Consider the following 14,762-nt stretch of genomic DNA (forward strand, 5'->3'; position numbering starts at 1 on the left):
ACACACACACACACAGGTTATGGGTCGTACACACAGACACACTATAGCCAATGTGTACTTTACACATTTCATCACACATTTCATTGCAAATTGCAACAAATTTTTTTTTATATATATATATTTTTGCAAAATAAAAATACATTTATATTTCATAAAACGGCATTAACACTTGCCAGTCCAGAAGTACGTCCTGTCCAAGCAGAAACAGCTCCTCAATGTTTGGATCATAACTGTGTTCACTCAAAGATTCCTCAAACAAAAAATCTGTCTCACTTTCCCGATCAATCTCTTCTATAATCTGGTGCAAATCTGTATACTTAGACTTGGACTTCGCTTTTCCTGATTTATTCGCCACGATGTCTTCAATGAAATCGTTGAAAAAACACTTCAAAACACCGCTGTGCGTAACAAGCGTGACTGCAACTAGTCTGTTGGTCAATGGCGAGAATGAAGTTCGTTACGCGTGCGCTTACAAACAAGGGATGGTGGTCCAACCCATAACCATACTGGCGTTTACCTCAGCTCATTGGCTATCTACCCAGCTAGATTTCAAGAAGATTAGTGGTCATTGGGCAGAAATACAGTCAATCAACGAAGCTTCGCTAATATTATTGGTGCGAAATGAAGTCATTGCTCGTTGTCTTCAAATCAGTTCACTTCGGTCAATACTCCCCGCAAAAAAAACAATCACGTTTGGCTGTGTTGCAAACATCCAGAGGATTGCAATGGATCCAACCATGACTAGATAAACAAGTGTTTAGTGTGTGTAATTACGCTGAATGCTCTGTAAAAAGTTGATAGAGATGGAATTCACAACACAAACGGTTTACAAAATGTTTCGTTTTAGGCTATAAACATTTATTTTATCAAAATAAACGGCACTTCATTTGATCACTGGGTCCCTCAGGAAGAGAAATAAGAGCAAGATATCAGAATGTAAGTCATAATTTTACTTTCAGATGTGAATGTGTCAAAACTGTCATAGCGGAAAGTGTTTGTTGTTGTTGATCGCTCTTCTCAAACAAAAGCATGGCATTTGTTCTCTGTAATAGCTATTTTAAATCGGAAAACGTAGTTTGATTACCAAGATTCTAATCTTTTGAAGGATGTTACGACGTTGTATTTTTAGTTAGTCACTCTGAAATTTCCCCGGATGTTGATCCCTGTACGGGGATCGCAGCCATAAGAGGTTTTAACAATGGTTTAATATTCCAACAGGGGCAGGCAATAGACAGGTCAAGGCAGGCAGGGGTCAGTAAAGCAGAGGTAGGGCAATGGTACCGGATGGCAGGCAGGCTCAGGGTAGGCAGAGGTCAAAAATCCGGAAGTGGGGCAAAGGTACAGGTCGGCAGGCAGGCTCAGGGTCAGGACAGCAAGGGTCAAAACCAGGAGAGCGAGAAAAAGAGAGACTGGGAAAAGCAGTCATAAATTGTTGGTTATCTGCACGAACCCGGTCTTCACTATGAGTCATCCATACATCAATTGTCTTAAATCGTTTATTTATTAACTAACTAAATAATCACAGAAATGCACAAACAAACAAGTAGATATGGTTAGAAGGAAATGAGAGGGGAATGTGCCCTAGTGGGCTAAACCGGCATGGCGGCTTGGTGGACAAAGGGAAGTGGGGGTCGACTGATTTAAAAGACACTACAAAGTTGATAATTATAACAATTGAAATGCTTATCCTTTGCACATGAACGCTCACTCATTCGGGAATAATTGCAATCAATATATATATATTTACGCTCAGTGTGTCGTCTTGATCTCTGTTGGAAAGTTTGTTTCTGTTGGAGAGTTTGTCCGCCCTCTCTCTCTCTCTGCCGTGGTTAGAATGTTTGTTCAGAGTAACATTCAGCAATGTTGTTATAGAATAGATGTTTCGGCGGTTGTCGGTCTTCGCGTTCAATGATTCCAAATTCCTAGCTGCAGACAGTAATTAGTATCAAAGATTTGTTCTTATTCTGTCAGTTAGATAGTCTCAGAGTTTAACCACATGGTATGGTTAAGAATTCAGCAATGGGCTCAAACCTTGGTCATCTCGTAATTGAGAGAAACATGGTCTCTACTCAAACCTTAGCCCTCTCGTAATTGAGGGAAGCATGGTCTGAAGTGGGAAAACCCAGGTGGGGGTTTTATTCTGAACATAGTTAGGGGCTGTCCCATGACACCAGGTCATGTCTGTGCTCCTGGGGGCGGGCCAATGACTTAGTGAAACTTTAAACAGAAATACAATTCTCTCACATTAACATCCTTATATAGCATCACATCATTTCACAAATTGTTTCATCTTTACTCATTCATTTTATACAATAATTAGATGCAGACCTCATAACTGAGACTCTTGTATAAACAGGGTTATGGTAATGTGGCTGTACTGTCTCTCATGAGTTTCACAAAATTGTACCAAACGAACCAGTTCGTAGCTGGCTACTTCACTGAACTTTTATACATTCTCCAGAACATGAATATTGTTCAGTTCTCAAGTTCTGTGAGGTGGAAGAAATTCCTTTGTTCTCTCTATGAAAACTCACTCACTCTCTATACTGTCTGGCCATGAGGAAGAATCTCCTCCAGGAATTTATGACCTGCCTAACAGCAGCCTGGGTGTAGGAGAGAGCGAGAGAGAGGGGGATGGTGCAGAGAGAGGGGGATGGTGCTCACTGTACCCAAAGAGGACAACGTCATGACAATCCCCCCTAGTGGTTTGGATCTTTTTTATCCTGCAAGTTACAAATCAACATAAAAATAATGACCACATGATGTCCTGTTTGTGGATCATCCTTGCAGTCCCCTTTGGTAGTTCAACTTGGTAGGCTCTCTGGAAGCGGAGCAGTCCATCACAAGGATGGACAGTTGATGTCCGGCTGGTGATCGCCGTTGCGGTCCCCCCCTTTGGTGGTTTACCTTGGTAGGCTCTCTGACAGCGGGGCATGCCGCCACAAGGATGGGCAGTGGGTGTCCGGATTTTGGATCGCCGTTCCGGACCTGTCATCTGGTCGTCGTCCAGACTGGAAGATCTGGGAAGTAACTTAGGCAGATATTAACAACGCACACACACTCATGAAATACATATAATTACATTCACTCCCCAATGAGCGGCATTGTGGCACTAAGTGATGGTTGTATGGGGACTTTCTTTGTGGCTTTATCATTTCCTAAGTGTCAAAGGAACTGATCCGAAAAGGAATGAACGCATAAACAAAAGATATACAAAATATAGTTCTCACACTTAAATCATCTAATTGGACTGTATTCTATATACGTCCAATGTTCTGGCAAAATGACTATCATGGCATTGTCTCTAATGCCATATCTAGGGGTTTTCTACTTGGTGTGTTGCTTAGGCACTATCCTAAGTTGATAACTATATGACAAGTCTACAGCTGTAAGGCACTAGTTTTGGGCAGTCTACAGAGATGAGCTATGGACTTCTGGGAAGAGAACTGGTGAGTGCTGTAGAGTCAAAGGCCTCAAAGTAAATGTTCAACTTTACTAAGGCTGGTATTTTGCTTGGACCCTTAAGTGATCCTATTATAAATCCTAATTGGATGTTCCGTTGTGCATGTGCGTTTATGCTTACACAAGCGCACATGTCAATGGAAGACAACCAAGTATCCTGGCAGATTACAACTTGTTCAGAATGAGTCTGACGTAGTCAGGTAATTTTCAGGTCAATTCCTGGAGGTCGGTCAGAATTGGTGTCGGAAGTCTGTAGTAGTTTTTACAACAAGTCACTGTGTCGTCCACTATTGTAGTGGCGATAGGTATGAAGAAGTCTATTTCATAGCTATGTTATCCACGGAGGAGCTAACCTCACGACGGAAGGACTCTTTAACTATTGGATCAGTCGTACGTGGTGTGATCACGGTTCATGACTTCTAATAATTTTCCTCCTGAATTGAGGATTCTATTTATTAGTGACATGTGTGTTAACCATTGGAAGAGTATACTGGAGATTCCCTTCCATGTGTTGCACTCTGAGTGACTCCTATGTCGCTGTTGTCAAGGGTAATTTGATTGGTTAGGTCTCTAACCTTCTTACTGATTGTAGCTGGATTGACTGTTGCTGGTCTTGGCATTGGTACTCAAGGGGACCAGTTATCCTACCGATTTATTCTGAAGTATTATACTACCGGAACACATGATTGGAGCATTTTACTAGTTGTATTGTAGTTGAACCTACACATGGTTTCAAGGAATGATTATTGTTGCCATTTGTTTTGGAGGTGGACAAGTCCACTGGACTTCCTTTACGACCAGTGTGGTACACCTCAGTGATATCTTAGATGTTTTCTAAGATAATCCCCGTCTAGGGGGCTGTCTGTTCCTCACTGTTCTCATAGGCATCAAAAACCTTCCTCACCTCTCCCACAAACCCCTCCAGACTCACGCACATGGCCGGCTGTTCCCATATGGCAGTAGCCCAGGTGAGAACCCTCCCAGAAATCAGCGTGATGAGGTAGGCTATCTTGGAGTGATCAAAGGGGAAGGAGGAGGGCTGAAGCTCAAAACTGAGCTAAAAACACCCGACAGGTGCTCGGTTCTCCATTAAAGTGTTCCAGGGGAGGTAAGCGGGGCTCCCAGGAAGGTGGAGTGGCCGGTGGGGCGACGCTGCTAACCACTGAGTTACTGAGGGGCGGAGGGGTTACCACCGTGGCAGGCTGCCACCCCAGACTACCCGCGGAATTGCTCCAGCAGCATGTCCAACGCCCGGTCATGTCGCTCAGCCAACGTTTGGACCCTCTCTATAAGACCATTCCTTGTGCCTACAAATGGAGGCTCCTTGGGAGGAGATGGCGTTGCGCAGCTGGCCCGGGTCTGCTGGGTAAGTAATGGCCAGTTCGTACTATCAGGCAGAGGTCAATAATCCAGAGGTGGGGAAAAGGTACAGGTCGGCAGAGTGGTCAGGCAGGCGGGCTCAGAGTCAGGACAGGCAAGGATCAAATCCAGGAAGGCGAGAAAAAGAGAGACTGGGAAAAGCAGGCGCTGAGAACAAAAACGCTGGATGACTTGATGAACAAGATGAACTGGCAACTGACAAACAGAGAACACAGGTATAAATACACAGGGGATAATGGGGAAGATGGGCGACACCTGGAGGGGGGTGGAGAACAATTACAAAGACAGGTGAAACAGATCAGGGTGTGACACTGTAACCTAATAACCAACGTACTAGCTTGCTATAAAGTTATCAACCACAGTATGAATTAAATAGGTCATTGATGCTGACTGATTCCCTAATTTCCTGAGGGCAACATTTATCTTAGAATAGCTATTTATATAGCCTAATGTAAGATAATCACAGCATGTTTGATATGATGTGGCAGTAAATAACATTTAATGTGTCAAATGTATTATCAAGTAGATCAAGAAGAGCTTGTTTTAGTCAAACGTCCAAATGTTCAAACGGAAACTGTCTCGACATCACAAAGTTGCCATCTTTCTGTGTCTGCAGTTCATAGCCTCAACACTTCCTCAAAACATTCACCCGAGATTTTGACATTTGAGCAAAGAAAAGTTCAACATTGACAGTATCATTTCGGATAATTCTATTTTCTGCTTTTTTCTTACTGGAATGTTTTGTGTGAAATAACTTTGGAAAGAACTGAACCCAAGTAATAGTAATTGATTTCAGTCCACAAAAAATAAAATAAATAAATTGTGCTGTCTGGGATTGCTTAATATAAGGATTTTGAAATGATTTAGACTTTTTTATTTTACTTTTAATACTTAAGTATATTTTAGCAATTACATTTACGTTTGATACTTAAGTATATTTAAAACCAAATACACTTCTACCCAAGCGGTATTTTACTGGGTGACTTTCACTTTTACTTGAGTATGACAACTGGGTACTTTTTCCACCACTGCCTACACACAATGCTCTGTAACGTCAACGTGGATTATGTTTTTTGAAAATTTTACAAAGCAACTAAAAATGTAAATCTGAAATGTCTTGAGTCAATAAGTATTCAACCCCTTTGTTATGACAAGCCTAAATATGTTCAGGAGTAAAAATGTGCTTAACAAGTCACATAATAAGTGTGTGCAATAATAGTGTTTAATCTGATTTTTGAATCGCCTTATCTCTGTACCCCACACATAAACTCAGCAAAAAAAGAAACGTCCCTTTTTTAGGACCCTGTCTTTCATAGATAATTTGTAAAAATCCAAATAATTTCACAGATCGTTATTGTAAAGGGTTGAAACACTGTTTCCCATGCTTGTTCAATGAACCATAAACAATTAATGAACATGCACCTGTGGAACGGTCGTTAAGACACGAACAGCTTACAGACGGTAGGCAATTAAGGTCACAGTTATGAAAACTTAGGACACTAAAGAGGCCTTTCTACTGACTCTGAAAAACACCAAAAGAAAGATGCCCAGGGTCCCGTGAACATGCCTTAGGCATGCTGCAACGAAGCATGAGGACTGCAGATGTGGCCAGGGCAATAAATTGCAATGTCTGTACTGTGAGACGCCTAAGACAGCACTACAGGGAGACAGGACGGACAGCTGATTGTCCTCGCAGTGGCAGACCCTGTGTAACAACACCTGCACAGGATCGGTACATCCGAACATCACACCTGCGGGACAGTTACAGGATGGCAACAACAACTGCCTGAGTTACACCAGGAATGCACAATCCCTCAATTAGTGCTCAGACTGTCCGCAATAGAATGAAAGAGGCTGGACTGAGGGCTTGTAGGCCTGTCGTAAGGCAGGTTCTCACCAGACATCACCGGCAACAACGTCGCCTATGGGCACAAACCCACCGTCACTGAACCAGACAGGACTGGCAAAAAGTGCTCTTCACTGACGAGTCGTGGTTTTGTCTCACCAGAGATGATGGTCGGATTCACGTTTATCGTCGAAGGAATAAGCGTTACACCGAGGCCTGTACTCTGGAGCAGGATCAATTTGGAGGTGGATGGTCCGTCATGGTCTGGGGCGGTGTGTCACAGCATCATCGGACTGAGCTTGTTGTCATTGCAGGCAATCTCAACGCTGTGCGTTACAGGGAAGACATCCTCCTCCCTCATGTGGTACCCTTCCTGGAGGCTCATCCTGACATGACCCTCCAGCATGACAATGCCACCAGCCATACTGCTCATTCTGTGCGTGATTTCCTGCAAGACAGTAATGTCAGCGTTCTGCCATGTCCAGCGAGCAGCCCGGATATCAATCCCATTGAGCACGTCTGGGACCTGTTGGATCGGAGGGTGAGGGCTGGTGCCATTCCCCCCAGAAATGTCCGGGAACTTGCAGGTGCCTTGGTGGAAGAGTGGGGTAATATCTCACAGCAAGAACTGGCAAGTCTGGTGCAGTCCATGAGGAGGAGATACACTGCAGTACTTAATGCATCTGGTGGCCACACCAGATACTACTGACTGTTAATTTTGATCCCCCCTTTGTTCAGGGACACATTATTCCATTTCTGTTAGTCACATGTCTGTGGTACTTGTTCAGTTGTTGAATCTTATGTTCATACAAATATTTACACATGTTAAGTTTGCTGAAAATAAACGCAGTTGACAGTGAGAGGACATTTCTTTTTTTGCTGAGTTTACAATTATTTGTAAAGTCCACCAGTCGAGCAGTGAATTTCAAACACAGGTTTTCCAATGCCTTGCAAAGAAGAGCACCTATTGGTAGATGGGTACAAATTTAAAAAAGCAGACATTGAATATCCCTTTGAGCATGATGAAGTTATTCATTACACTTTGGATGGTGTATCAATACACCCAGTCACTACAAGGATACAGGTGTCCTTCCTAACTCAGTTGCCGGAGAGGAAGGAAACAGCTCATGGATTTCACCATGAGGCCAATGGTGACTTTAAAACAATGGCTGTAATAGGAGAAAACAGAGGATGGATCAACAACATTATAGTTACTCCACAATACTAACCTAAATGATAGAGTGAAAGAAAGGAAGCCAGTAAAGAATACAAATATTCCAATGCATGCATCCTGTTTGCAATAAGGCACGAAAGTAAAACTGCAAAACATGTGGCAAAGTAATGAACTTCATGTCCTTAATACAAAGTGTTATGTTTGGGGCAAATCCAACACGAGTACCACTCTTCATATTTTCAAGCATGGCATTCATGTTATGGGTAGCTTTTAATCGGCATAATTTCAGCAGGACAGTAACCTAAACCACAAGGTCAAATACACACTGTGATTGCTTACCAAGAATGTTCCTGAGTGGCCTAGTTAGAGTTTTGACTTACATCGGCATTGACATCTAATGCAAGGCTGTCTAGCAATGATCAACAACCAACTTGACAGAGCTTGAAGAATTAAAAAAATTATAATGTCCATATATTGTATAATCAAGGTGTGCAAAGCTATTAAAGATTTACCCAGAAATAGTCACAGCTGTAATCACTGCCAAAGGTGATTCTAAAATGTATTGACTCAGGGGTGTGAATACTTAGATAGATATTTCTGTATTTAATTTTCAATAAATTAGCAAAAATCTCCTTTTTTTTTTTTTACTTTGTCATCGTGAGGTATTGTGTGTAGATAGGTGAGAAAAATATATATTTATTAAATGTTGAATTCAGGCTGTAACACAAAAAAATGTGGAATATGTCAAGGGGTATGAATACTTTCTGAAGGCACTGTATAGCCTATGCCAGGTGTGAGTCATGCAGCAAATGTAGCCCAACCTCAAATGCTAACTAGGTTCTAAAATTATGTCACCTTCATCACAGTGTTCCTAGAAATGTAAATGTTTTTAGAGGGAGACTGTAAAGTGCTCATCTAGCAGAATGTGTTTTTTCCCCTTCTGAAACGGATACCGTGGTAATAGAAAGAATGTTGATTGCCTCATCAGTCACATCCTGTCATTTTGAGGAAGCCAAGCATTCGTTCTGGGTTAGTTTAGTGCAGTTAACACTTAACTACCATCAGAGTTGGTCAGAGTCCAGATAGGCTTCTTTAAGATTACATTAGACTGAACTCTAAAACCAAACAACATCAACACAAAATGCTACAGAGGGCAGCCTCAAATGTTTCAGACAAACCAAAGCCCAGTAAACCAAAGGTAGGTGGAAAAACATTATTTCTAAGTAGCATGTTTAAATACATTGAATTGATAACTATTTGTGTAGAATTGAAAACTCTTTAGTGCTAACTACCCACAATAGTTAGCACTAAAATGTGATTCTAACTAAAAGAAGAAGCAATGTCTTTGACTGATGATCAGTAGAAAGAAGACATTGGTCATCTGTGTGGAAGTGCAGCAGATATATGGTCAAAGTTGTGAGGAGGGGGAGGTTCCGTCAAATTACTCAAAAGATTCCCTAGATTGCTGCAGTGTGTGGTCCTGGTATTTAATAGGGGTTTACTGGAATTATTTATTAAATACTTTTAGGTTTATGAACAATTTGAAAATCTATTAACTGTACCTCACAAGCACATCATGATAGAGATACAAGCATAGTGCAAATGGGATTGAGTTCAAGTAGCCTTACGTGCCAGACTTCTAGGCTCAAGACACATTGCTCAAGACAATGGCGCAGTATTACTGTAAATCAAGGGAGTAGGATACCATTGAATTGGTCCCTCATAGGCATAATATGAAATGTAAAAGGAAAGGAAATCATCAAAAACCCATAGTGATTGGGTGGGATGGGGGTGCAACATGTATTACATAATGTTCCAGATTGAGTCCTGACTCCTGCTGCCACTTTGGCAAACACATATTCAATCTGTCATCTGTGATCTCTCCATGCAGCGCTCCACCAGTTTTGGGCGATTTGACGGCATCAGACAACCATCACCAGCCAGACTAGAGGAAAATGTAACAAAAGTGACAGAGGAGTCTGGATGTGAGAGTTCTGATCAGACCAAACAAGGCAGCCTGGGGAAGAAGATGAAGGCCATCTCTCTAACCATGCGCAGGAAGATGGGCAAGAAGCACTTCAAAACCTTCTCTGAGGAAGCTGTGAGTCACACTACAGACTGCCTCTTTCTCTTCCTACACAGTACTTATATTTGCATAGTGTATCAAAACATCTAGAGGCTCTTAAAATATTGTATATTTCCCATCTGACTGGCTATAACCCACATCCTCAAATGCAACATTGTGACGTTTACCTATGTCATAAGAAAACTCTTGTAAAATACGCTATATATACAAAAGTATGTGGACACCCCTTCAAATTAGTGGATACGGCAATTTCAACCACACACATTGCTGACAGGTGTATAAAATCGAGCCCACAGCCATGCAATCTCCATAAACAAACAATGGCCTGACTGAAGAGCTCAGTGACTTTCAATGTGGCACCGACACAGGATGCTATCTTTCCAACAAGTCAGTTCTTCAAATGTCTGCCCTGCTAGAGCTGCCCTGGTCAACTGTAAGTGCTGTTATTGTGAAGTGGAAACTTCTAGGAGCAACAACGGCTCAGCCGCAAAGTGGTATGCCACACAAGCTCAAAGAACGGGACCGGCGAATGCTGAAGCACGTGATGCGCAAAAATCGTCTGTCCTCGGGTGCAACACTCACTACCAAGTTACAAACTGCATCTGGAAGCAACGTCAGCACAATAACTGTTAGTTGGAAGCTTCATGGCCGAGCAGCCTCGGCTGGAATCGTGTAAAGCTCGCCACCATTGGAGTAGTGGAAACTTGTTCTCTGGAGTGATGAATCACGCTTCACCATCTGGCAGTCCAATGGATGAATCTGGGTTTGGTGGATGCCAGGAGAACGCTACCTGCCCCAATGCATAGTGCCACCTGTAAAGTTTAGTGGAGGAGGAATAATGGTCTGAGGCTCTTTTTCATGGTTCGGGCTAGGCCCCTTAGTTCCAGTGAAGGAAAATCTTAGCACTACTGCATACAATGACATTCTAGACGATTCTGTGCTTCCAACTTTGTGTCAACAGTTTGGGAAGGCTCTTTGCTGTTTCAGCATGACAATGTCCCCTTGTCCCCACTGTCCCCACAAAGCAAGGTCCATACAGAAATGGTTTGTCAAGATTGGTGTTGAAGAACTTGACTGAACTGCACAGAGGCCTGACCTCAACCTCATCTAACACCTTTTGGGATGAATTGGAATGCCGATTGCGAGCCAGGCCTAATTGCCCAACATCAGTACCTGACCTCACTAATGCGCTTGTGGCTAAAGGGAAGTAAGTCCCTGCAGCAATGTTCCAACATCTAGTGGACAGCCTTCCCAGAACAGTGGTGAGCTGTTATAGCAGCAAAAGGGGGACCAACTCCATATTAATGCCATGATTTTGGAATGAGATGTTCGACGAGCAGGTGTCCAAATACTTCTGGTCATGTAGTATAAGTCTGGCCAAACAATACTCAATTTGTGTTGAAATTAGGTCTAAGTGACAAAATAGTATCCAACAACCTGGTCAGTATTTGTAAGTGGCTATGTTAACCTAATGACACTTCCTTCCTTATATAAATGGCACTGTTATTTATAAAGCAAAGGAATCTACCCTGAGATGATTTAGCTGACTCACATAGTGGCTTGTCCATCTTGTATTTCCCCATGCAGGGTGAGGACACTGACAGAGACCTAGAGGAGGAAACAGAGAGCAGTCTTCCTGTTGAGAAAGGCTCTGAAGAGACCAGCAACTCTCTGGAGAGCCTCTACAGCGGACAGAGCTCCTCCAGTAAGTCTTCTCCTGTTATGTGTGTGTAGCGGAGGCGAAGTCATGTTCAGGAGAACAGAGTGTATCAAACAGGCACACTTTATTTCCGTTCCAAAATAGACAGCACAAAAAAAACATATAAGTGCCAAAACTAAGGAGAATAACAACAGTAATGCGCCTGAACAAACCACGTAACAATAAACAATTACACACAAAGACATGATGGGATACAGAGGGTTAATTACATGTAAATTGATTGGGGAAATGCAAACCAGGTGTGTATGGAACAAGACATGACAAATGGATAAATGAAAAATGGAGCAGCGATGGCTAGAAAGCCGGTGATGTTCGGGCGGCGTTCGGCGATTGACAAGGAGAGGAGCCGACTTCGGCGGAAGTCGTGACATCTCCACAGGGATGTCAACAGAAAGTCATGTCTCTCCTCATACAAGTCTGTAAATGAAGTTACACGTTTGTAAATTAAGGATAAGCTAATGTCATGTGTTTTCATGAGTTTTATTTTACCATTGTATGACCATATTATTAAGATGGCCCCGGAGAAGAAGGATGACGTTTTACGGGTTCCTATCCAAATGTTTCTTTGCGTTGTTTCTTTGCGTTGTTTTTTTGCGTTGTTTGTAACTTATTTTTTTACTTATTTTGTATTTTGTACATAATGTTGCTGCTCTCTTATGACCGAAAAGAACTTCTGGACATCAGAATTGCGATTACTCAACACGAATTGGCAGAATCCTTTTTTTTCCTTTAACGAGTCCGACGAGCCCAACGTGAATGACATACTACTTTCCCGGGAACAAGCCCAGATCCCTGTCATTTGCATGAAGAGAAGGCAGAGAAAAATGGGCCAGAGGGCGGACTGTCTTCTGAGAATTCGTAGGTGATCGAATAAACCCCCACTGCCTTCCATTCTGCCTGCAAACGTGCAATCTTTGGAAAATAAAATCAATGACCTACGAAAGATTAAACTACCAATGGGACATTCAAAACTGTAATATATTATTAGAGTCGTGGCTGAATGATGACATTATCAACATACAACTGGCTGGTTATATACTGTATCGGCAGGATAGAACAGCAGCATCTGGTAAGACAAGGGGTGGCGGACTATGTATTTTTGTAAACAACAGCTGGTGCAAGATATCTAAGGAAGTCTAAGGAAGTGGAGTAAAGGTTTTGCTCGCCTGAGGTAGAGTATCTCATGATAAGCTGTAGACCACACTATCTATCTAAATAGTTTTCATCTGTATTTTTGTGGCTGTCTACATACCACCACAAACTGATGCTGGCACTAAGACCGCACTCAATGAGCTGTATTCCGCCATAAGCAAACAGGAAAACGCTCACCCAGAGTCGGCGCTCCTAGTGGCCGAGGACTTTAACGCAGGAAAACTTAAATCGGTCTTACCAAATTTCTATCAGCATGTTAAATGTGCAACCAGAGGGGAAAAAAACTCTAGACCACCTTTACTCCACACACAGAGACGCATACAAAGCTCTCCCTCGCCTTGCATTAGGCAAATATAACCATAATTCTATCCTCCTGATTCCTGCTTACAAGCCAAAATTATAGCAGGAGCACCAGTGACTCAATGAATGATAAAGTGGTCAGATGAAGCAGATGCTAAGCTACAGGACTGTTTTGCTAGCACAAACTGGAAAATGTTCCGGGATTCCTCCGATGGCATTGAGGAGTACATCACATCAGTCATTGGCTTCATCAATAAGTGCATTGATGACGTCATCCCCACAGTGACAGTACATACATACCCCAATCAGAAGCCATGGATTACAGGCAACATCCGCACTGAGCTAAAGGCTAGTGCTGCCGCTTTCAAGGAGCGGGGCTCTAACCTGGAAGTTTATAAGAAATCCCTCCGACGAACCATCAAACAGGCAAGTGTCAATACAGGACTAAGATCGAATCGTACTACACCGGCTCTGACGCATGTCGGATGTGGCACGGCTTGCAAACCATTACAGAATATAAAGGGAAGCACAGCCGAGAGCTGCCCAGTGACACGAGCCTACCAGACGAGCTAAACTACTTCTATGCTCGCTTCGAGGCAAGCAACACTGAAACATGCATGAGAGCATCAGCTGTTCCAGAAGACTGTGTGATCACGCTCTCTGCAACCGATGTAAGTAAGACCTTTAAACAGGTCAACATTCACAAGGCCGCAGGGCCAGATGGATTACCAGGATGTGTACTGCGACCATGCGCTGACCTACTGGCAAGTGTCTTCACTGACATTTTCAACCTCTCCCTGTCCAAGTCTGTAATTCCAAAATGTTTTAAGCAGACCACCATAGTCCCTGTGCCCAAGAACACTAAGGTAACCTGCCTAAATGACTACAGACCCGTAGCACTCACGTCTGTAGCCATAAAGTGCTTTGAAAGACTGGTCATGGCTCACATCAACGCCATTATCCCAGAAACCCTAGACCCACTACTCCAATTTCCATACCACCCTAACAGGTCCACAGATGATGCAATCTCTATTGCACTCCACACTGCCCTTTCCCACCTGGACAAAAGGAACACCTATGTGAGAATGCTATTCATTGACTACAACTCAGCTTTCAACACCATAGTGCCCTCAAAGCTCAGGACCCTGGGACTAAACACTGCAACTGGATCCTGGACTTCCTGACATGCCGCCCCCAGGTGGTAAGGGAAGTTTAATTTTTTAAATTTAATTTAAAAAATATATATTTTTTTTTATTAATTCGAAATTTTACCCCCTTTTCACCCCAATTTTTCATGGTATCCAATTGCTAGTAATTACTACCTTGTCTCATCGCTACAACTCCCGTACGGGCGAGGGAGAGACGAAGGTCGAAAGCCATGCGTCCTCCGAAGCACAACCCAACCAAGCCGCACTGCTTCTTAACACAGCGCGCCTCCAACCCGGAAGCCAGCCGCACCAATGTGTCGGAGGAAACACCGTGCACCTGACCCCCTTGGTTAGCGCACACTGCACCCGGCCCGCCACAGGAGTGATGAGACAAGGATGTCCCTACCGGCCAAACCCGGACGACGCTAGGCCAATTGTGCGTCGCCCCACGGACCTCCCGGTCGCGGCCGGCTGCGACAGAGCCTGGGCGCGAA

At 43.2% G+C, this 14,762-nt stretch overlaps 1 protein-coding gene across 2 annotated transcripts in view; it reads left to right on the forward strand.

The window, feature by feature from the left end:
* Positions 1-14,762, forward strand: part of samsn1a (SAM domain, SH3 domain and nuclear localisation signals 1a) — a 43,054-nt gene that overhangs the window by 24,096 nt on the left and 4,196 nt on the right. The window contains exons 1-3 of one of the 2 annotated variants that reach the window (XM_055895330.1): positions 8,865-9,060; positions 9,754-9,963; positions 11,536-11,653. In XM_055895330.1, the coding sequence (XP_055751305.1) occupies positions 9,004-9,060; positions 9,754-9,963; positions 11,536-11,653 (385 nt within the window). In that variant the 5' untranslated portion in view covers positions 8,865-9,003. Of the gene's footprint in view, positions 1-8,864; positions 9,061-9,753; positions 9,964-11,535; positions 11,654-14,762 lie in introns of those variants that run through there. The other variant, XM_055895329.1, reaches the window with a different exon arrangement.

This window comes from Salvelinus fontinalis, chromosome 33, assembly GCF_029448725.1.
Source record: "Salvelinus fontinalis isolate EN_2023a chromosome 33, ASM2944872v1, whole genome shotgun sequence".
Taxonomy (NCBI): Eukaryota; Metazoa; Chordata; class Actinopteri; order Salmoniformes; family Salmonidae; genus Salvelinus; species Salvelinus fontinalis.